Below are 22,674 nucleotides of genomic sequence, written 5' to 3' on the forward strand. Positions count from 1 at the left end.
CTTCCTTCCTTCCTTCCTTCCTTCCTTCCTTCCTTCCTTCCTTTCTTTCTTTCTTTCTTTCTTTCTTTCTTTCTTTCTTTCTTTCTTTCTCTTTCCTTCTTTCCTTCTTTCTTTCCCTCTGTCCTGCCCTCTGCCTCTGTCTCTTTTTTTACTTATAGTAACTTACAACTGTGGAGAGATTTCCCTTCTGTTAGTCATAAATCTTGTAAAATAGGAGAATAATGTTGGCGTGACATTGGGAAGTTCCAAATGTGGGAGCAGGTTATCCATAGCAGAGGTTCTTAACCTTTTTTGTGTCAGAGAACCTTTGGCATTCTGGTAATGACTATGGAGTCCTTCTCAGAATAATACTTTTAAAAAATTTATAATTGAAGGAAATGTTAAATTTCAGTCATAGATTAGTGAAAATAAAGATGTAATTTTTTTTTCTTGCCCAAGATTGCCAATCTCCTGAAATTCAGCCTTAGGAGGTACATGCACTGCTGGTTAAGAATCCCTGCTCTAGAATAAGTGAATGAATTAAGCTTATGGTTTAAATTGTCCACCCCTTTCATTTGACATATAAAGAAACTGAGTCAAAATGACTTGACCAAGACTGAATAGCTCCTTAGTTGTTAAGCTGGTACTAGAACTTGGGTCCCTAGATTTTGTATCTATCTTCCTGAATTTGTCACTCTGTCAGACAGAAAGTCTATCAACTCTTTTATGGTTTTGTTTTGGCTTGCTTTTTGGAGGGCAATTGGGATTAAGAGACTTGTCCAAGGTTACACGGCTAGTTTTTTTATGTTAAGTGTCTGAGGCCAGATTTGAACTCAGGTCCTCCTGACTCCAGGGCTGGTGCTCTATTCACTGCACCACCTAGCCACCCCAATATCAGATCTTTTATGAAACACTTCTAAACGAGTATCCATCATTTTTATTGTACTATTCTTTTGAAAAAATCTCCAGTTATTACCGCATGAATCTTCACAACATACATGGGGGAGAGACATTAGTGATTAAATAGAACCTCTGAGGGAAGGTTAAAGAGAGAATTGTTAGAAAAAGACTTTGTTATTAGAAGAGAGAAGATCAAGTATTGACACTATGGGATTGGAGTTTGAGGAGACAAGTGAAATGTGAAATAAGACTCTGCCCCCGAGTAATGAGATAGATATATCTGTCCTTTCTTCTTGCATCAAAGGCAAATCTCTCTCTTCTCCCTGAAACTGACTTTGCTTGATTCTTTACATCTGCTAAGCCATGACTTGAAAGTGTAATAAAACTCACCATTCTTTTAATTATCAATGGTGGGTGCATTCCCTGAGAGAGAGAATAAAACAGAAATGTTAGCAAGAAAAGGTTCTCTTGCCAACTTCCTAAACAATGATGCAAAATCTTCCTCTGTTAAAATATGATCAATTCATCTGACCATATTTGAGCATGAACTGCAAATTTGAGACTTTTCTAGGATGAGGGTAGGGTAGAAAAGAAGCATAAAATAGCTCTCTGCAAAAACCTTAGAATTAAAGGGAGAGGCCAGAGAACCATACAGAAGACAAACAGAGAAATATAAGGCTATAGACTTTAGTGCAAATTGTGGGGCTGGGAGATCTATAGGAATTCAGAGGTAGGAGATATCAATATGGATAGGAACAGCTTCATTGACCTAAAATTGGTCTTTGTAAAATACATAGGAATTTAAAGAAAGAGGAGGAAATCTTTGGTAGTTTGCCCCCCAAGTCTAGATCCACAAATATATCTCTGGTTCTTCTCAAGCCTAGCTGTCAGATAGGGCAAGAGGAGCCTTATCTCTTACCAGCTGCTCTCCTGGACAGTGATGGGAAAAGGGAGAACAAGTGTCCTTAAGCTCATTATTTCCTGAGTCTCCTTGCATTTCTTTCTCAGGAACAATGTCTCTCTCTTATCTTCAGGTTCAAATCGGAAGTCCTCTTTTTGACTTTTAAATCCGCACAACTTGGCACCTCTCACTTTTCCAATCTTCTTACACTTTACTCCCCCACTATGTACTCTAAACTCCAGGGACATTAGCCTTCCTGCTCTTCTTCTCACATTACACTCCTTCTCCCAATCTTACCCAATGCTTACTATTCTGTCTGGGGTGCTTTGCACCCTCATCTCTACCCCTTAGCTTCTCTGTATCCCTCAAAGACTTAGTTCAAATCCCATCTTCATAAAGAGGTCATTCCTGCTTCCCTTTACCCCTCTCCATTGCCTTTCCTCTGATATCATCTTCCATTTAGAGGGTGTATACACACATATATGTGTAGATAGTTATTTAATGTTCTCTTCTCATGAAAATATGAGAGAACATTAGAATATTATCGAGAGCAAGGGTTGTGTTTTTGCCTTTCACATTGAAAGTGCTTAATAAACTCTAATTGACTGAGAGGCCGATAGAGTCTGAGAGACATACTTCTAGCCGGGGGAAGGGAACCTGTAGCCCTCTAGGTCCTCAAGTGCATCCCTTACAGGAACCAGCAAGTCTTTGAGAATATACACTACAGGAACAATTTTCCCTTACCACTTAACCTAATTAGACATTACAAAGGAATTAAATAAGTCTAACCAACCAGTCTTGATATTGTCTCTACTGAAGCCATGCTTCTTTCTGCCATCAGTCTACAAGTGACTTGAGCTTAATTTTCTCCTCTATGAATACTGCCATTTTATACTTGTTAAGAGCTTTTAACTTTTCAAAGTACTTTCATATCTATTATTCCAGTTCATAATTTTGCACTAATGAAGTAGCTGACCTAGAACTTCTTCATAGGGTGCTTACACTTAATAATCCTCTCAAAGTTTAATTATATCTTAAGGCAAACAAAAACAAAACCCCCAAGGCTTTGTAGGAACAGGCCAATCTGGAGTTTTGCTTCTGCACTTATTTGCAGGGTGGTCTCCGCAAGTTCTTAATTTCTCTGTCAGAAATGTTGCTTCTAAAAATGGGTGTAATGACTATAATTATGTGGGTTCCTAAACAACTCAGTGGGATGGCTGCCCCTGCATATCTCACAGGGAACTCGCACCAAGACAGTCTCTTTGGGTTGGAAGGCTTGGGGCAAAGCACATTGTATGTTTATTCCAACCCCACACCAGGTGAGATCTGCCTTAAAAGAAAAAAGACATTATAAAAGGATGGAAGTAGGAGGGAGGCACATAGTCCCCATTTGTCTGGATTATTTGAAGTGGATCAGTGTGGGAGGGTAAGGATTGTGTAGGAGGAGCCTTCTGGGTTTTCCCATACTAGCTGATGGGAGCAATCTCTTTCATCCAAGTTTTCTTGAGTCCCTTGTCCATTGCAGGAGCATGAATTTTTGAGGTTGGGGAAAAGTATAATGGGATCAAAGATTTAGAGGTGGAAGGAGCCATGAATAATTTTTCCAACTCCCTCATTTTGCAGATGAAACTGTTTCTCAGAGAAGGTTAAGTGATTCACCCTTTCTCATGTCATACAAATATGGTATAGACCATATTTGAACTTAGATCTTTTCTAAAGCAAGTGTTCTTTCCACAATTCTGCATGGCCTCCCAGGGCGTAGAGTTTTCACTGTGATTTCAGCATAGAAACATCTAGGAATAAAAGTAGCATAATCCTGTAAGAGAGTCAAGTCAAAACAAGTCAAATTATATTAGCAACAGTAGTTAACTGGGAATCAGGATTAGTAATAACAGTAAAAATAATCACAATACAGTGAACATTTATATAGGGCTTTACATATATTAGCTTATTTAATCCTCACAACAACCCTGTGAGATAACTGCTATCATTAGCCCCATTTTATAGACGAGGAAACTGATACTAAGTGAGGTTAAGGGATTATTTGGTCACAAAGCTATATAGGCATCAGATGTAGGATTTTAATTTCAATCTTCCTAGCTCTAGTTTCAGAACTCTATCCACTAAGCCATTTAGGTCCTGCCTCTGACACAGACCATGTGACCCTAAGCAAGTCACTTAACCTCAATGCATCAAACAATTCTCTAAGGCAGCTAATTATAGAGAAGATGCTGATCTGCTATGGTACTGAGAGCTCTCACTCTACAGATGAAAACCCTGACCAGGTCCAAAAAACAAACAAAAACCATCAGACAATTGTCATTTTGGCCCATTTCCTCCCCACCCCCACAGTTATCAAACATTTATTTTTCCTCCCTTCCTCTTGTTCCCTTCCCACTGGGAAAAACCAAACCAAATCAACAAACAAAAACCAACAAAACGTCAAATCCCATTAACAGTTGTATAGTCAAGCAAAACAAATTTCCATATGCTGAAGCAAAAATCCTCAAAAGATTTCTTACTACTGTAAGCTAGTTGTTTGTTGCTTTCAAACTCAAATCACAAAAAAAGGCCCATGCTCTATTAATAGGAACCTTTTAATTCCATTTATCCTGAGTCCATGGGCCTGTACTTTTGAACTATTTTCTCTTGTTCTCACTCCTGTGAAAATAGATAACTCATATTAGTCCCTTAATGAATGTTTGTTGATTTGAACTGAATAATTGATTGGATGCCTTTTTTTTTTGGTATTCTTCTGGGGACATTTCAAGCTGAGCTCTTCAGAGTAAGAAAATCGAGGTCCTGCTTTGCACCCGTTATATAGTTGAATATAATCTTTTAAAAAAAATTGGTATTTTTCTGCCACCAAAAATCAAATCAAATTATTTTAGCAACAGTAGTCATTTAATAGCAATAACCTGTTAAAGGTTCATCTCATTATCATGGCATGTTTAACCAATATGATGAGAAATTTTGCACAGAAATCAGCTGTAGCTACAATTTTAAAAATTCAAATACAGCTTTGATTTAAGGTAATCCAAATGTAAAATTCATTAGTTTTGCTCTGTGTGCTTCATGCATGTAAAAAAATTCTTTTTTGCCTTTAATAGCTACCCATTTAATTTCTTTTGGAAAATTATTCTTTTTCTCATTTCTTTATACTTTTCCACAGATCTTAAGAAAGAAATAGACTCATGTTCCATATTCATAGAATGCATGGACATTCTCTATCTTAATTGGCAATGAAACTTACCAGCTCTTGACTCACGGGTTAATAGCATTTCTCTTTTAATAACATTTAGATCATGCATTTGTCTTATGAATAATCAAGGTATTCATAGTTTCAGTGCTATTATTAGGATTTTCGGGGGGGGGTATTAAAGAGAGCTGCTAGAGAAAGGGAATGGGAGAAACTCTTTAAGGCTTAACCTTTATGAGATTTGATTGAATTAAGAAACCAGCTATGAACCACAGTAAGATGATATGATAGGTGAAACAGAGAACTGAATTATTTACCCAGTTTCTTCAGACCAGAAAACTTTTTTCCTGAATTATCTGAATAACTGCAACAGTTGTATATTTCACTTAGTAAGTGTTGTAGTTGTTCAATAGTTTTCAGTTGTGGCCGACTATTACTCCATTTGGGATTTTCTTGGTAGAGATACTTGAATGGTTTGCCATTTTCTTCTCTAGCTCATTTTACAGAAGGACAAACTGAGGCAAACAAGGTTAAGTGACTTCCCTGGAGTCATACGACTAGTAAGTATCAGAGGTCAGATTTGAACCCAGGTCTTTCTGATATAGACCTGGTGCTCTAGTAAGTATAGATCCCGTTGAAGGAAGGAATTTCTACATTTCATGAACTCTTGAGCTTCCCATAGGATACAGAGAATTCTGGTCTAATTCATGCATGTGCACTTATTGGCTAACAGAATTCAGGGGTTTCTTGACCTTATTCAGACTCACTAAAAATAATGTGCACACCATTCAGTTGAATCTAAATTAAAAACAAAAACAATGATTAACTGGATGTTGTATAAAAAGCCAGAGAGGCAAGGTGGCAGAGGAGATAGAGGGCTGGCCTCAGCATCATGAAAACCTGGGTTCCAATCCTACCTCTTTTAAAAGTTTTGTGATCCTGGGCAAGTCACTTACTTCTCAATGCCCCAGAAAACTCAAAAATTCTAAACTGAGGACATAGTTGCTTATCTACTCTGATAATTTCCTCTTCTGGTATTGACTACCCTAGTGAAATTATAGATCAGCCAAAAAAATCATATGCAGTTGCAATATCATATGTATAATATCTTGGCTATATAGTGAAGATCAGGTGTACATAGATATTTATATACACGTGTGCATACACACTTAGGAGTGCTTACTATGTGTCAGGCATTGTGCTGTGCTCTGGGGATAGAAAGCAAGACAGTCCTTGCCCTCAAGGTGCTTATATTCTAATAAAGGAAGACAACTTATAAAGGAATACTGGCTAGAAGAGGGGGAGGAAGAATGAGAGGAAGAGGTTATCTGTGCTTGAGACAAGATGAAGAGATTCCAGAAGACCTTAAGGACTAAGTCAATGGAGTCAAAGGGGGAGTTCAAGTTTTTGGTGGGGATGGGGAGAAGAGACAGGAGAAAAGTAGGTAAGGATCCATGGTAAGGAGAAGATGCAGAAGTGATCAGTAGGTACTATAAGGGACATAAAAGAAACATGAATCCCTGTCCTCAAGGAACTTTAGAATCTATTTGAGGAGAGAAAACAAAAATGTAGCTAACTAGGAATGTTACAGATTGGGAAGCACAAATTATTCAATGGTTCTGGGGCCTGAAAATCAGACACGATCGGTGCAGGAAAGAGATGAAGCCTTTAAGGGAAATGATAGATTCAGGAACAGTAGGACTTTCCACCTGTGGGGAACAATGTCAACAAAGGCATGAAAACAGAAAAAATAATTTGGGGGTAAGTCAAGGGAAAAAGAGTCATGAGGATGAAAGTGAAATAATTTCATGTGGCAATGTTGAGAGTGAATTTAAATATCCCCTAATCCAATCTCTTCAATTTGCAAAGAGAGAAACTGAGTCCTAGAAGTAGCTTTCCAAACTAACACAACATTTAATGACTCCCAGTCCAGTGCTTTTAATTTTTTTATTAACTGAGTAATCAGGTTGGATGTTGGGCAGATTAATCACTGAATCTCTGAGATGGAAGGATACAAGAGGCCATCAAGTCCAGTTCACATGAAAGGGCCTGAGGCATTTGAGTCAGAAAGGTCATTTGGAACCCCTGTAGGTTTCTAGGCAAGGAAGGATCACGATGAAAGTAATATTTGAGAAAGATTATCTTGTTAGTTGTGTCTGTAAGTGCTTAGAAGTCTTTTGCCATAATTATAATAAGTTTACATTTAACAAGTTACTCTACCCTGCCAAGTAGTGCACTTCCACACACTTATGACCAAATCTATTTAGTGGTCAGACCAGCCCAACTATTTCTCATTTCATCTACTGAAAATACTTCCCTGAGTGTTTTTTTTTTCTTTTAGACCTGTTCTTTATTGTTAACATTCTTATCTTTGCTCGCCCAGAGCATTTCCCCCTATTTTTAAGATATTTAATTAAGCATAAAATTGTATTAAGACAATTTTTAAAGCATAGATAAATAGGGAAATGTAAGTATAGATCTTTGCTCAGTTTTGGTTGATTCCTTCTGCTCTTGATCTATAAACAAAGCATGGAGGATCTGGATCACTTCCTATTTCATACAGCTTTTTATCTGCTGTTCAGAAACTCGCCAAATCCCTGAATCTAAAACTGCTTGATTACAATCTGCACCAAAGTATTTAATCTATCCCAAATGAAGGCTGTAGAGTCTTGAGTCATTTCTACAAGTGAGAAGAGCCCGCACTTAATGATAAGGATCTGAGCATATTTAGACCAGAGGATTTTATCTAAACTACTTTTCCTCCTCTCTAACAAACAGCATCAAGTGGAGATTAAACTGAAATTGGGAAAAAAAGAGCTGATTTTCCACTTATCATGTGCAGTGCATGCCCGACTCTAACAGCGAGGTTATCACTGATGAATGTATTTTTTACACACACATACACATTATATCCTTGCTAGATGTAAAATTCATGACTTGAGAAGTGTTGGGCTTTTGGCTCAACATGAGTAGGCTGTCAATGGAAGATAAAGAGCCAGAGGCATGCCAGGAAGTGAAGCACAGCTAATATTGCTAATGGAGATACATGGACCAGTGAACCTGATAATTTCAGCATCTTTAATCTGATTTCTCTCTTAGCTCTTGAAGGCTTCAAGTGTAGAGAGTAAATTTTCACATGATTTTTAATCACCACAATAATGGATGCAATACCACTCTCTTTCCCCACCCTCCCCCCTAATCCTGAACCCTGGCTAGACATGTGGGATGTACATCTGTATTCATGATGTGGTCTTTTCATTTGAAAGCCACAGGCTATAGGTGACAACTAGACTTAACCATCCCTTGGTAGGAATAATAGACGTTCGGGAAATTATCACAAAACTAGTTGAAATACCAGACCTGAGACTTGAACGTAGGTCTCTCAACTCTGAGACCAGTCCTTTTTCCATTAAACCGTGCTCAAACAACAAACATCTATAGACATCTATAGAATTGACTCTTTTTTTTTTTACACAAATAGTAAAATCCAGATTTCCACACCATCACAGTGGCACTCTCCTCATCTCCTACTGATATAATAGTAGTAGCAGTAGTAGTAGTAGTGGTAGTAGTAGTAGTAGTAGTAGTAGTGGTAGTAATAGTGGTAGTGGTAGTGGTAGTAATAGTGGTAGTAGTAGTGGTAGTGGTAGTAGTAGTAGTAGTAGTGGTAGTAATAGTGGTAGTGGTAGTAGTAGTAATAGTAGTAGTAGTGATAGTAGTAGTGGTAATAGTAGTAGTAGTAGTAGTGGTAGTAGTAGTGGTAGTAGTAGTAGGAGGAGGAGGAGGAGGAGGAGGAAGTAACATTTATATAGTGCTAAGCGCCAGGCACTGTACTAGGTATTGTACAATTATTAACTCATTTGACCCACACAACAAACCTGGGAGATAGGAATTCTTAACCCCATTTTACAGATGAGGAGTCTGAGGCAGACAGAGACTTATTTTAGTGACTTGCCCAGGGTCACACAGCTAGGAAGTAACTGAGGCTGGATTTAAACTCAGAGCTTCCTGATTCCAGGCCCAGCATTCTATCCACTGACGCACCTAACTGCCTCCACCTGGTTGGCAACAACCACGATTCCAACCATTCTCTATTATTATTGCATAGATGATATGTGCCAGTGAAGGAATTGGAATTGAGTGACTGGAGTTCACCATTGATTGAGAAAAAACAAGGTGGCAATTTATCTCAGGGGATGTAATGTTGCTTTTGTGAGATGACTGTATGCTGTTGTTTGACTACATAAGGTTCTTATACCTATAGAAAGTACATTAGAACACCTTGCTCATTCTCTTTTGATGCATGAAATTTCTTCAAGGTCAATGCATGATTCTTTTTTCCTTTTGTCAAAACATTAAGAAGTCAAATTAAGCCCATCAAGGAATAGATCATTTATTTAAACACAGAGTTTCATTTACTGTATTCGAAGAAGATTCTGGAAATAGAAAAGAGTGTTAATGTTCAGTTGTTTCAGTCATTTCTGACTCTTCATAACCCCATTTGGGGTTTTCTTGGCAAACATACTGGAGTGGTTTGCCACTTCCTTCTCCAGCTCATTTCACAGATGAGAAAACTGAGGTAAACAGGGTTAAATGACTTGCCCTGGTCACACAGCTTGTAAGTGTCTGAGGCTGGATTTGAACTCTGGAAGAGTCTTCCTGACTTCAGGCCTGGCATTATATACCCTTTGTCAGCTCACTGCCCCAGGAAAGGGTAGACAAGGTTATTTTTTTCCTGTGTTTTGCATCTTTGCTTCCATTTGAGAATCTCAGTTGTGTAATTCAACACATTGATTAAACTGCTTACTATGTGCAAGGTGGGAAGAAAATATGATATAGGACCTGTTCTCAAGGAGCGTGTAGTCTATCAGGCGGGATTTCAGTAAGACAAGAAGAAAACCAGCTGATACGAGGGAGAGGGAGAGAAGTATGTCTCAGTCCCAGAAAAATGCCATAGGAGTAACAAGGGGGGAGACACTGCTTTCGTCTCTAGGGTGAGAGGAGAGGAAGAGCAGCTGAGTTGACCTCCGAAGGGCAGGGGGGCCTCAATAGCCAGAGTTGGATGGGTGGGGTGTGGCACGAATGGAAGTCCTGGAGGTTGGTTTGAGCAAAGAAGACAGGAGAGGATCACAGTTTGGTGGGGGCAGAGTGCACGATTCTAGCAGCAGCCTCGAGAAATATGCCCTCCCCCAATTAACCTGTTCCTTTGCCCTCTATTTCCTTCCTAGGCATTACTGGTGAGTAATCCGCCTTCCTCACTGCTTATTAGGTAGCATTGTCACAGTTTGTAGGTTTGTGCATTTTGAAATTGCAAATGCTAATAAATGAATGTGGTCTGAGTTAAGATTGCACATGAGGCAAGAAATTCTAGTGTTCAGCTGAATGTCTAGCCCATAGTAAGTGCTTAAGGAAACCTTAGACTGACTGATAATTCTCATATTGTTCTGATGTCAAGGCAATAAGAATTTTAAAGTGCTTACTATGTGCCAGGTACTGTGCTGAGGGCTGGGAATATAAATACAGGCAAAAGCAAGCTCCCTGCCCCCAAAGAGTTCACAGTCTGATGATCAGTATGATGAAGTTAGGTGTAATGGTACATAAACCAGAATTGTCTGTGGGGGGGGGGGGGGGGGTGGAAAGGAAGATAGATGGAGCAGGGAGCTAGGGGCAGGGGTGGGGAAGTGATCTCTGAGTCACTGGGGGAATTTGATGAATATCACAATCAAGTTTACAGCTAACTCTTTATCTAGTAACATATAAAAGGGCACATCTCATGGAGTGTAAACAGTCACTGGGGCAGTACTGATCAGGTTTCATAGACTGGAGGATGCCTCCTAATGATTGGCTGACTGAGAATTAGAGGCCATTCCTAGTGTTCTATAAAAGTAAACAGGTCCAAAAATCCCTCTGCTGTTCAGACTTTTTGTTGCACAAATCAGCAAAACTGAATATAGAATATAGATTATAGATTCTTTAAAATAATGGCAGAATGAAGCTTCTGTGTCCAATTCTCAAATCTGTATGTCAGGTATAGGCATCAATATATACTTAAGGGACCATGAATATCAATTTCCTAAATTAAAATTAGAGCTGCTAAACTAATTCTGTGGAGTGTGGGGGAAGGGATATGATGTTAGGATAATACCCATAACTATTTATTCTACCTTGTGTTAAAAAAAATGCAGACAGGGGAACAACTAATAAATGCATTGAAAAGGGATTATGAGAAAAAGGTCTTTTGGGGCAGCTAGGTGGCTCAGTGAATAGAGCACTGCTCCTGGAGTCAGGGGGAACTGAGTTCAAATCCGGCCTCAGACACTTAACACTTATTAGCTGTGTGATCTTGGGCAAGTCACTTAGCCTCAATCCCCCCTCCAAAAGAAAAAAAAGGTCTTTTTCTTTAGGTATGACATTGTTGCAATTGAAGCACCTTAATATTTATGCAAGTTAGAAAACAGGTTCAACATCTAGGATTTGACAATTTCATTTTTGGTGAAGTAGTTCCTCCAGATATCATAAAACTGCAGAGAAGAAGTTCTTATACATCTGTTTGTTGCAACATGATGTTGTACTAAAAGCACCATCCTGGAAAAATCTGGGTTCTAGTTACCATTTTGCGAATTCTTTGTTGTGTGACCTTGCACACTTCTCTTTTTGGGTACTTTGAAGAATGAGCCTCTTCATCTCTAAAACAAGGAGGCTAGACCAGATGACCTTGAAGATCCCTCCCAGTCTCAAGTCTGTGATTGCTACGCTTAATGTTTTACTCTGAGGAATAAAAAAATGATAATTGTCTTCATTATTTGGCTTTTAAAAGTGTACTAACACCCTTCTAAACTAGAACAGGAGAATTGGAAAGATTATGCTGTTGGTTTTCTCAATAGGGTCTATGGTTAAGTCATTCCATACTCTGGTTGAAAGTGTCTCCAGTGAACTTCAAATGAATAGATCATAATATATCACTTGCAAATATGGAATTAGACCTACAATAGAAATGAGTAAATATATATCAGATTTTGTCTTATTATCTATCTCTATGCTGAAGTAAATTGATGATATTTGGAGTGAATAATCAAAGACAGAATTTTGGTCCTAGTCGTGGGAAATAATGAATATAATGCCTTTAAAATGATTTTTAGGGGAAACAAAAGCCTATCTGCTTTATTAATATTTATGTATGGATGGTAACATTGCAAAAATCCTCCATTTAGAGTGAGAAGATGCAGAAATACTCAAGATTACCGTAGGTTGCAAAGCTCATTGAGGGGTATAATGATTCAAAAGCTTTTGTTTCGACTTGTTCTTGGATGTACTTGTGTAGACCTGACCAAAAAATACATGAAATAATCTAGTATAATCATGTGTGGTTTCATAGTCATTAGCATTTTGTTTATTTGTTTTTACATTGCAATTTTTTTTTTTTTTTGCTTTTTGGAGGGGGAAGGGCAGGGCAATTGGGGTTATGTGACTTACCTGAGGTCATGTGGCTAGTAAGTGTTAAGTATCTGAGGCTGGATTTGAACTCAGGTCCTCCTGAATCCAGGGCTGGTGCTCTATTCACTGTGCCACCTAGCCACCCCTTACATTACAATTTTAATTGAATGAAATATATTTTTAGGCATGATGGTTGATTTTAGACACAATTGCATAGTTAGATTCTTTCTCATTAGCATAAATATCTTCATATAGACAGGAGAGTGATTGACAAAAAGGACTGGCAAGTATTAGGTGTGCACAAATCTCCTACATGATAGCGGTCTTCAAATATTTGAAGGGCTACCTCATAGAAGACAGATTGTGCTTCTTTTGCTTGGTCCCAGACGACAGAGCTAGAAAAGCAAAGGGTGGGAGTTGCCAAATGGAAAATTTGGACTTGATGTAAGGAATTGCTCAGGGATATAGGAGATCTTCCTTCCCCGGCTCCCCACACCACCACTCCTCAGGGGGCATCACGCAAAGATTAAATTGACTCTTTGGAAGGTTTATCATGGTGGAGATCCTTTTGCAAGTTTGGATTGGATTAGGCAGGCTCTGGGCCTAATTGTAAACTCCAAACCCAGGAAACAATATATTTTTTTTAATCAAAAGTAAATTTTGGCATGATTCATAAGGTTAGTTCTTCTTTTCCTACCTGTCCATGCTGCTTTACATGGAAGATTAAATAAAAGGGAAAAAATAGAATGATTCCTTTCTGTGACTGAGAAGTAAAGCCCAATTTCCTTTCATGACTTCTTTCTCAGTCCCAACCCCATGGTCATCTATTTTTTTTTAAAGCAATTGGGGTTTAGTAACTTGCTCAAGGTTACATGGCTAGGTGTTTCTGGGTGGGTGCTAAGTGTCTGAACCCGGATTCGATCCCCAGGTCATCCTGACACTGGAGCCGGTGATCTTACTCACTGTGCTACCTGGCCGCCCCCCATGGTCATCTTCTGAGCAATATGTTTTGACTTAGATTACCTATTGCCTGTTGGATCCTTGTTTGGAGTTCAGGGAAAAGAGGAATGATCTATTTTTTATGTAAGCCTAAGAAAATGCACTTCTACAGATTTTAAATGATTTAGTAGAAGAAAGAGTATGGAACCTAAAGTCAGGAAAGACTTGGTTGGAATCACACTTCTGCCTATGGACCATAGTCAAGCCATTTAAGCTCTATAACTCAGTGTCCTTATCTGTAAAATGTCAGTAAAAATAGCTATGATGTCTAGTTTACATGGTTGGTGTGAGGATCAACTGTGGTAGTTTGTGTAAATAGCTTTTCATACTCTAAAACTCTACACATATTTCAGCTGTTATTATTCTTAGCTCCTTTATTTGTGAGCCAAAACCAGAATGTGATGATTTTAAAATTTGTCCGTGCTACATATAATTTTATATGGTATAAAAGATACTTATTTTTATAGTATTTAATGGAAAAAGCTTTTTAGCCTATTTATCACACACAAATATACAAAGGGAAAATGATGTCAACATCCAATTATTTTGGTGAAGTTAAATATAGATATAAAAATATTTTCAACTCCCATTTAACTACAACCAGTTGTGAAAAATGTAAGAACAATTTACTAGTTCATAGGCACATATCTAGTGACCCAAAATAGGAATCATGAAGTTTCTTTCCTAATGTAAGCATTAGGCTACACATAGGAAAATTATGGTTTTTAATCAGTGCCTTCTGTTTGACTTGCACATTGATTGAGCAGGAACCAACCACTGTTAGTTTATTTTTTTTCCTTAGGCGACCAGCTGTTGTACAAACTTGACTGCCATAGCAATAGGCTGGTTTTCCTTTTCATGATCTTTCCTCAAAGTCTTGTCTTTATTATCTACAAAAATGACCTTGCTTCTCCTTCAATAAATTGGATGTTGTTGATAATGTCCAATCGAACTCAAAGTTCTTAATTAATTTTTAAAAAAAGATAAATCTATTCAGAGGTCTTTAGACTTTTAGAAGATTAACCCCATTTTAAAATGTGGATTCCTTGTAATAGGATTTGATAGATTCAACTAGGTTCTAATTTTAAATGTTTTAATTGGGTGAGGCTATCTCAGGCAAAAGAATTAGATACTATAGCTTAGAGTTAACAAGCTACCATTTTTATTACTTTTTTACAGATAAGAAAAATGAGACTAGGAACAATTAAGTAACTTTCCCTGGTGATTAAATAACTTTCACACAGGAAGCAACTATCTGAAGCAGGATTTGAACTTAGCTCTCCCTGACACTAAGTCCAGTGTTCTATTTGCCGCTCTGTCCGTTTATTTCTGGAGCAAGAAGCAGTGAAATCCCTCAGATAGTAGAGGGGCACAGAGAACTTGAGACACTGGTTCAAAGCAGGGAAGGAAGGGTTAGGGGTGTATAGTGGTCAGGGAGCTTAGCCATGCAAACCATCTGTGAGCTGAGGGTACTTTTCCTGAATCTTCTAGTTTCACTCCCCACCAGGGTAGTCCAGACCTCTTTTCCGTCTTTCTGATGGAACTGTGCCCAGGAGCCAGGATGGGAAAGATAACAGGTGAGCTCAAGCTTACTACTTGGGAATGAGTAAACCCTGTCCTTTCCTCCCACTCATGTACCTAGTATATTTCATATGGGGTTTAAAAATTAGGGATCCTCTGCTATTCACATCTCCAAACCCCATCTTCTAGCCATGAAATTGATGTGGGTACCAGTCACAGTATTAGGGCTAAGGTAACCAGGAAGAAGAGAAGATGCCTGGCCCTGACTTCACCAGGTCCTAGTGGAGAGGTGGTGATGTTTTGTGGCAGGGTGAGTCTTGTGGCAGGGTCAGACTTGTGGAGGGAGAACAATCAGTGTCGGCAGGCTCTTCTCTCTGCCATCACTTCTGGACCATTTGCTGATACCCCACAGTAAAGGCAGCATGGGACAGAGAATGAGGCACTGAGCTTGAAGTCAGGAAGATGCAGGTTCAAATCATATATATACTAGATATTTGGTCAAATCTGTTAACCTCCTTGTGCTTTACTTTCCTTAGATATAAAATTAAGGAGTTGGACATAATAGCTTGCAGGGTTCATTTTAGCTCTAAATCTAGAATCCTATGATCCTCTATGCTCTCAAAGAGTGGGAGGATTTGACACAAACCCGCTAAATTCAATATTCTCGATGCCTGGTGCAAAGCTAGATGATTCATGGTAGTGATGGTACTTCAGTGAAGACAACGTTATGGCCACTATACCACCGAAGTTGCTGTCTTGTTTTCCAGTTCGAGTATTTATCTGTCCTCATATGAACGTAAATAGACTCCCCCTATCCTGTTTTACTACTGTGTAACTGGGAGGGCAGCTTCAGCCTGAGGGGAGAGGAGAGACTGTTCTCTGGGTCAGCAGAGGGGGAAGCAGAAAGAGCACTAGTCAGTAAGGGGGTGTACCGCAGAACAATTCTGGCTACAAGAAGGGCCCATACACCCTGTGTTCAATGTGACATAATACTTTAATAATCTCAGAAACTTTTGGGTAACATTTACTATTTGAAATATACTTGCAAAATCATTTGGTTTTAATTCCTGAGCTATGTGAAACATGTTAGATAAATAATTGAAAGTCAGTAAACATCCTGATAAGAACTACAATTATGACCTTGACTCAGCCTTGCTCCGTCACTCATAAGGCAGAGTAGGTGTCAACACTGTAAATACATGGAGAGCTTCCCACACCTGTCCCCTCTCTCATCACTGGGATGCTTCTGCACAGGTGGTATGCTTTAAGTCCATAAGAAATGGTTCATGGATAAGTGGTTCTGCCGGATGTGTACCCATTGCTTTGGAATTCACTGGTAGAAGTTGTTGATGTCCAGATTTCTCTCTTTTCTGGCTTCTGGTTGTTGGGTGTTTAACTTTCTTAGAGTAAGTCACCTGCTTATGGAGGATATTTTCTTTCTATGTGTGTGCTCCTGCCCTATTTTAAAAGAGAATAAGATAAGCTCTTTAATTTCTCTCTAGAAAATAGTCGTACTTGTGATTGTTTTCTAATGAGAAGGTAGAGTTGATTGATGTGTGTTTTAGGTTTACGTTATGTTATACCTGACTTCAAATTTTGTTTTTAAAAGAATTAATTATGCTAGTAAAACACAGAATGGTCCATTGAAAATGTTGTCTATTAATAGTTGCCATGATCTAGAAGCTGTTATTATCAAACTAGAACTGAACTTGTTTTTCTTCTGGCTGACACAAAAGGAAAACTATTGAAGACCAAGACCAACATATGTTCAATGGTAACTAGACTTGATCTGAAATTATTTGGTTTTGAATTCTTTCTTTTCTTTTTTTGTGATCAATGCTAGCCATATTCACTGTAGTGCACTACCATCTCTTCTATGTAAGTATTGTGAAAAACTCTTTGTTTTTTTCAGGTCGAATGAGTGATTTGAGTGTAATTGGTCATCCAATAGATTCAAACTCAAAAGAAGATGAACCTTGCAGTGAAGAAACTGATGATCAATCTGACTTTCTTTCACTTTTACCTGACTTCTTTGAAATAGAACCATATTTTGTAGATGAGGAAGATGATGACTGTGAAAATTCTACTGAGGTGACAACGACCCCACCTGTGAAGTATTTAAATGGAAAACATCTTGTCACTACTGTTCCCAAAGACCCAGAAACTGCAGAAGCTAGGCGGGGTCAGTTTGAAAGTGTTGCACCCTCTCCCAATTTTTCTCACAGCAGTGAAACTAACCATTTTGAATTATCTGAAATGGAGTCTTCTACTATATTGCAACCAAGCGAATCCAAAGAAAACCTTGAGTCTTTTGAAATTACATGGAAGCCAGACATATATCCTGAAACATCAGAACCTTTTTCAGGTGGTGAATCAGATGTTTTCTCTACAGACCAACAGAGCGGGGCAACTGCCTTAAGGAGGAGAGGGTCATTGGAAGCAGCTGAGTCAATGATGCAGAATGGTCCTGAACCTCTTAACCGCTCACATGAAAACAATGAAACAACTCCTTCATTTCCTGAGGAGTCTTCAGGAGATGCTCTTGTTCCCCAGGAGACTAAGGGAGCAGAATTTACAAGGACTACAGAAGTGGCTTTAAGAGAAGTGTCTGGACATGATTCTACGTCCACATCGGCTCCAATGACTGTTCCCGATTCAGTATCAGTAGACACCTTACCAGAAGAGACATCATCTGTTATTACAGGAAATCAGCAGGCTGACCCAGAAAGCTGGGAAGACACAACCTCTAGACACACTGTTGAGTTTTTAGGAAATGGTCCTTTGGGTCCCATTTCAGAAGGTTCTGGATTTGTAGAAGAAGATAGTAATAAAACTTCTACAGTGATAGCCAGCCTTTTACAGCACACACCCACAGTTGAGATGCCATTAAAAGGTGTTCCCTTAGAAGCCAGCAAGGCCATCCCCACAGAAAGTATTTTTGGTGTTTCTACAAGTGCCAATTATCCAGTTTGGGAAGAAAGTTCTGTAGAAATACTGACTACCAAATTTGAAACTCAAACTGAGTTTCCCAAATCAACATCAACAAACAGGATGAGTATATCTGCTGATGAAAAGAATCTAGATGATGAAAGGGAGACCACAAGTGTACTGGCTACACCTATGAAAGTGTCATCTACACAGCCCACCACGGAGAACTTAATTTTAACTTCTCAATCAAGCAATTCTGATGAAGCTAAATCTACAAATCCTGCCAGCACCATTGAAAACAGACCCATACAGTCTGAGACGGACATAGTTAAATCTGACCCTATCCCCACAGAATCTGTGTTCTTAAAGAAGTTGGAAGAAGAATATACGGATAAAGGAAGCATCATTCGACAAGAAGTTCCAGAAAGTCCTACTCCCATGGGAGATAGCTCTGGTTCCTTCCTTCTTGAGGAAGGTTCTGGAGACATTGGTTCTGCCATGGGACCTACAAGTGAACCTTTAGCTTCATTAATTTTGAAGGTGACTAAAGATAATGAAGTGCAAACTGAATATGAAGCAAAGGGAATGGCTGTCACTCTACCATCCCATGCAGTACATGCGGTGCCTTTTGAGCCAATGGGTTCAGTTCTGAATTCTGCCACAGACACATCAGATGTCGGAACTGTAAGTCAAATGGCGGGGGGAAGTTTAAGCAGAGAGAAGTCACAAGAACCAGATTATGGCACAGAAGTAAGTGGCATCCCTACAGACTTTCCTTTAAAAGAAGCTGTGACTCCTGAATCTAGAAACTATTCAACAGGAGCTCATCTTATAACTGAAGAGGAAACAGTTGTGGTAGAGGGTTCTGGAGATAAAACATTCATGGAGTCTGAAATAATAATACCTTTTGCAACAGCTACTTTAGCTAGCCCACAGGCAGGAATTGATTCTGAAGGGCCTGGGAGCACAATGATCAGCTTTCCAGCCCACCTTCCAGGAAAATTCCCATTTATTACTGAGGGCTCAGGAGAAGAGCCAACTAAAATAAACAGCTCTATTGACCACATACCTTCAAGCACCACAGAAAAAACATTCAGTACTGATTTCCCATTTGCTTACTCAGGTTCTGGAGATGTGGACTTTATCACCCAGTCTGAAGTAAGACATAGTCCCTCACCACAATTAGTTCCTGGAGGTACTGAAGCACCAGTAAGGGAAGAGGAAGAAGAAGTTAACAGTACAGTTTCTGTAACTTATTTTCTCACTGTGCCACCTGTCAGTTTAGCAGAAAGTGCTGGGCATGAAGTCAACATAGCCAGCTTAGGAACTGAAAGTAAAGTATCCATAGAAGAAAAGATGGCAGAACGAAAACCTTTTGAATCAGAAAAAAGCACGGTTGCAACAGGAGTAATTTCTGATACAGAAATATTTGCTGAAAGTGAACCAAAAACCACAGACTACTCCATTCTAATAACAAAGGAGACTTTTATTGGAAGCAAGGAACCAAGGCCCACAGAAGGAGACATTTCCTTTGTTAGCACAGTTATTCCAGATTTAGAAGAAAAGGTTTTGGGTATCTTTGTTCCTCTCACAGAGGCTACAAAAGAATCACCATCTTCCTTTGATGGCATCTCAGTGACTGAATCCCAACTATCTGAAAACACAGGTGGAGAGCCAGCAAACAAAGAGGCAGAAAATACAAAGCAAAGTAGTTTCCTTGCTGAAAATGATCATATAGAAAACAATAGTCCTGAAAGTATGAAGCCAACTGTTCAAGAGTTCCAAACCGAGGCAGTATTTTCTGGAGAGGGGTCAGGGGATGAAGTTTTTCCTAGTCAGTCTTCATTTCCATTCAGTTTAAGCGGGGCAGAAGAAAACACCAGTATTTTAACTCCTGACACACATCAGCCTGAGAGTTCAGAACCAAGTTTATCACCTGAAAAAATTGAAGAGCATGAGAAAGACCTCAATGGAACAAATGAAGAAGTTAGATACCATGGTTTTCAAAGAAATAATGCCTCGGAAGCAAGTCACACAGTAGCCAATACATTGTCATTTGAAATTTCTAGGGACAATGATGATGAAGAATCTACCTTATTGCCAGTCACCCACTCCTTAAAAATGGAAGGTTCAGAAGACCAAACTTTTAATGGGGTTGAAGAAACTCAGACCAGTAAGCAACAAACCATCACTGAAAAATTATCTCAGGAGGACTCTTCCCAGCCAGAAACTAGAGGAGTAACTTCTTCTACTATACTTTTCAGTAAACCTTCAAGTCTTGAAACTGCTAATGTATTTGTAACCTCAGCACCCAAAATTCCTGATCAATCTTATGAAAATTCTGGGGAAGGATCCGGGGGGTTAGATGGGGCAGACTCAATTTATGCTAGCGGAATTGCTCAGACAGCAGTAGCAATCACCACAGTAATTCCAAATAGCCATGAGGGAAAATATCCTGAGTTTCCAAGTATGGAAGCTTTGGCTACAAATGAATTGCCCACAAGGGTGTTACCAATTCATACAGAACAAAATAAAAGTTCCCAAAACTTCCCAGGCACCCAGCCTAATCTGATGACATTTGAGAGTTCCACAAGTCACTCCACAGATGGTTCCAAGGAGTTTGAAGACACCACTTTGACCCCTGAAACAAGAAAATTTACAGTAAACATTATTTTAGATCTTGACAAAGAAGACAGTGATTTAATATTGCCCACTACCAGGAGCACAGCTTTTGAAGTGCTACCTGAAATTACAACTGATAAAAACACTATCATAGATATAGATCACACTAAAACAGCATATGAAGACATATTAAGAGTGCAAACAGAAACAGATCCGGAGCTACAATCAGTCCCATATGGCAGTAATGAAGAAAATATGCAAGTTGAAGAGAAAGAAGATGCAGCATTTAATCTTTCTTTTACTGAAGAAAAAACGGAGGGATCTGGTGATAATCTTTGGGTTGGCCCCACTCAGACAATAAGCAATGAATCAGCAGCTTCTGAGGATGGAATTGGATTAGGTCAGGACTACATCTCAAGGAATAATGTACACTTCACAACTGGAATCCCCATTCCTAGCATGGCAGCTGAATTAGACGTTCTACTCCCCACGGCATCATCCTTGGACAATCCTAGTATGTCTCCTACAATCAGTCAAGGAATGAAAGAAATAAAATTTGAAACAAAATATGTTGCTACAGAAAGTACCCTGGATGATCTCTTTGAATCAAGCACATTGTCAGATGGACAGCCAATAGCTGATCAAAGTGAAGAAATCTCCACTTTGAGTTATTTGGAAGGGACACAGTCTGAAGATGATGGGAAGAAATTCATGAGTCCTTCTTTCAAGCCAGAGTTATCTTCTGGAGCAGAAGAGGAATTGCTCAATAACACAGTGGATGTAAATGTTGTTACCATTAAATTTATTGCTCAGAGTTTGACTGAAACTCCTGAGGTGATTGAAGGATCAAATCCCACAGAGTACACTGAAACGACATCAGATTCAGCATCTGCAGAATTGTATTCCCAAACTCCTTCCTCTGGAGCAACTGTCCACTTAGTTAATAGTGTCTCTGAATACCCTAAAGCAATCATCCCAAGCTCTGCTTCAATTACAGATTCATATGCATACCACAATTCACTCAGAGAGACTTTTAAAGAAGTTAAGTCAAATGCTGAAGCAACTTTCAAGCCACCAGTCGAAGTATCATCTCACAGAATTGATTTTCCATTCTTCACTTCCCCTGGTAGTGGGTTAGCAATAGAGGGGACAGAAACATCTGCCACAGAGGTTTTAATTGCTGAAGAAGAAACTAAGGCTCCTGAATATTCCCAAATTTTTACTGATGTGATATTTTCTGGAGAAACAACCAAGCCACCTCCAGGGATTAACCTACCCAAAGATGGTACAGCTCTAGAAGCTACAGGTGAAAGTAATTTAGAAGATCCTTTGCAGGGGCTGCTTTCTATTCCCACTTCTGCCAATTACGGTGTTGTAGGAGGTGTAATATTTCAATCTGGGCCACAGGCCACTGAAAACCCAACTACACCCTTTGCATCCACAGAAATAAACACTGAAACACAATCAGTTGACAGTGGAGTAGCAAACAATCAAATACCTTCGAGTATTCCTGATTCTGATGATCAGGCAATGATAAGCACTGAGGAATTAAATACTGAGCATATAACCTCGTCATTTCTCCTTCTGGAAAGTTCTAATGGAACGGATTTCCTGATTGGCACTAATGAAGATTCAGTAGAAGGCACAGCCGTATATTTATCAGGTAAGATCACAACACTTATAGACTTGTTCCAAAAAACTAGGAACATTCATTTTGATCCAATAACACACATAGATGTGTCTATATGTATATTTTCCTCATAATATAGAAATACTGTAGTTTTAAAGACAAAGGATGTGTTTCTTATACTAGTTCAGGTCATGATTCATAAATGAAATGTAGTAAAAGTAATGGTATAACCTAAATTTGGGCAATAAAGATAAAAGACTTTATAAAACATAAATGAGAATGCCATAATAACAGTAATTCATGAAATTCAACTGGTTTTCATTCTCAACTAAAATCCCTCATTTTAGATGTTGTAATTACACATTCATTTTAAGTGTAGAGAAATATTTACTGTCATTTTATTTCTTATTGTATATTCTACTGTGGCACCATAAAATCTTGAACAAAATTATGTTTTGTGCAATGGCTACCTAGATACCTTGGGAAATCACTCACAGTTTCTACATTGTAGACTCTGGCTTTTATTGGCTCTGCTTTATAGCTGTTACATGTATTGAAGTT

The 22,674-nt window shown here is 38.8% G+C and overlaps 1 protein-coding gene across 3 annotated transcripts in view; it reads left to right on the plus strand.

Moving 5' to 3' along the window:
• Window positions 1-22,674, plus strand: part of VCAN (versican) — a 138,602-nt gene that overhangs the window by 66,498 nt on the left and 49,430 nt on the right. For 2 of the 3 annotated variants that reach the window (XM_069085061.1, XM_069085059.1), the window contains one exon: window positions 16,846-22,146. The exons of the other annotated variant lie outside the window; for it this stretch is intronic. In XM_069085061.1, the coding sequence (XP_068941162.1) occupies window positions 16,846-22,146 (5,301 nt within the window). The remainder of the gene's footprint in view (window positions 1-16,845; window positions 22,147-22,674) is intronic. 3 annotated transcript variants of the gene reach the window in all.

Source organism: Petaurus breviceps, unplaced genomic scaffold, assembly GCF_028583685.1.
Source record: "Petaurus breviceps papuanus isolate PSGF00001 unplaced genomic scaffold, PetGlider_PUasm1.0 175, whole genome shotgun sequence".
Lineage (NCBI taxonomy): Eukaryota > Metazoa > Chordata > Mammalia > Diprotodontia > Petauridae > Petaurus > Petaurus breviceps.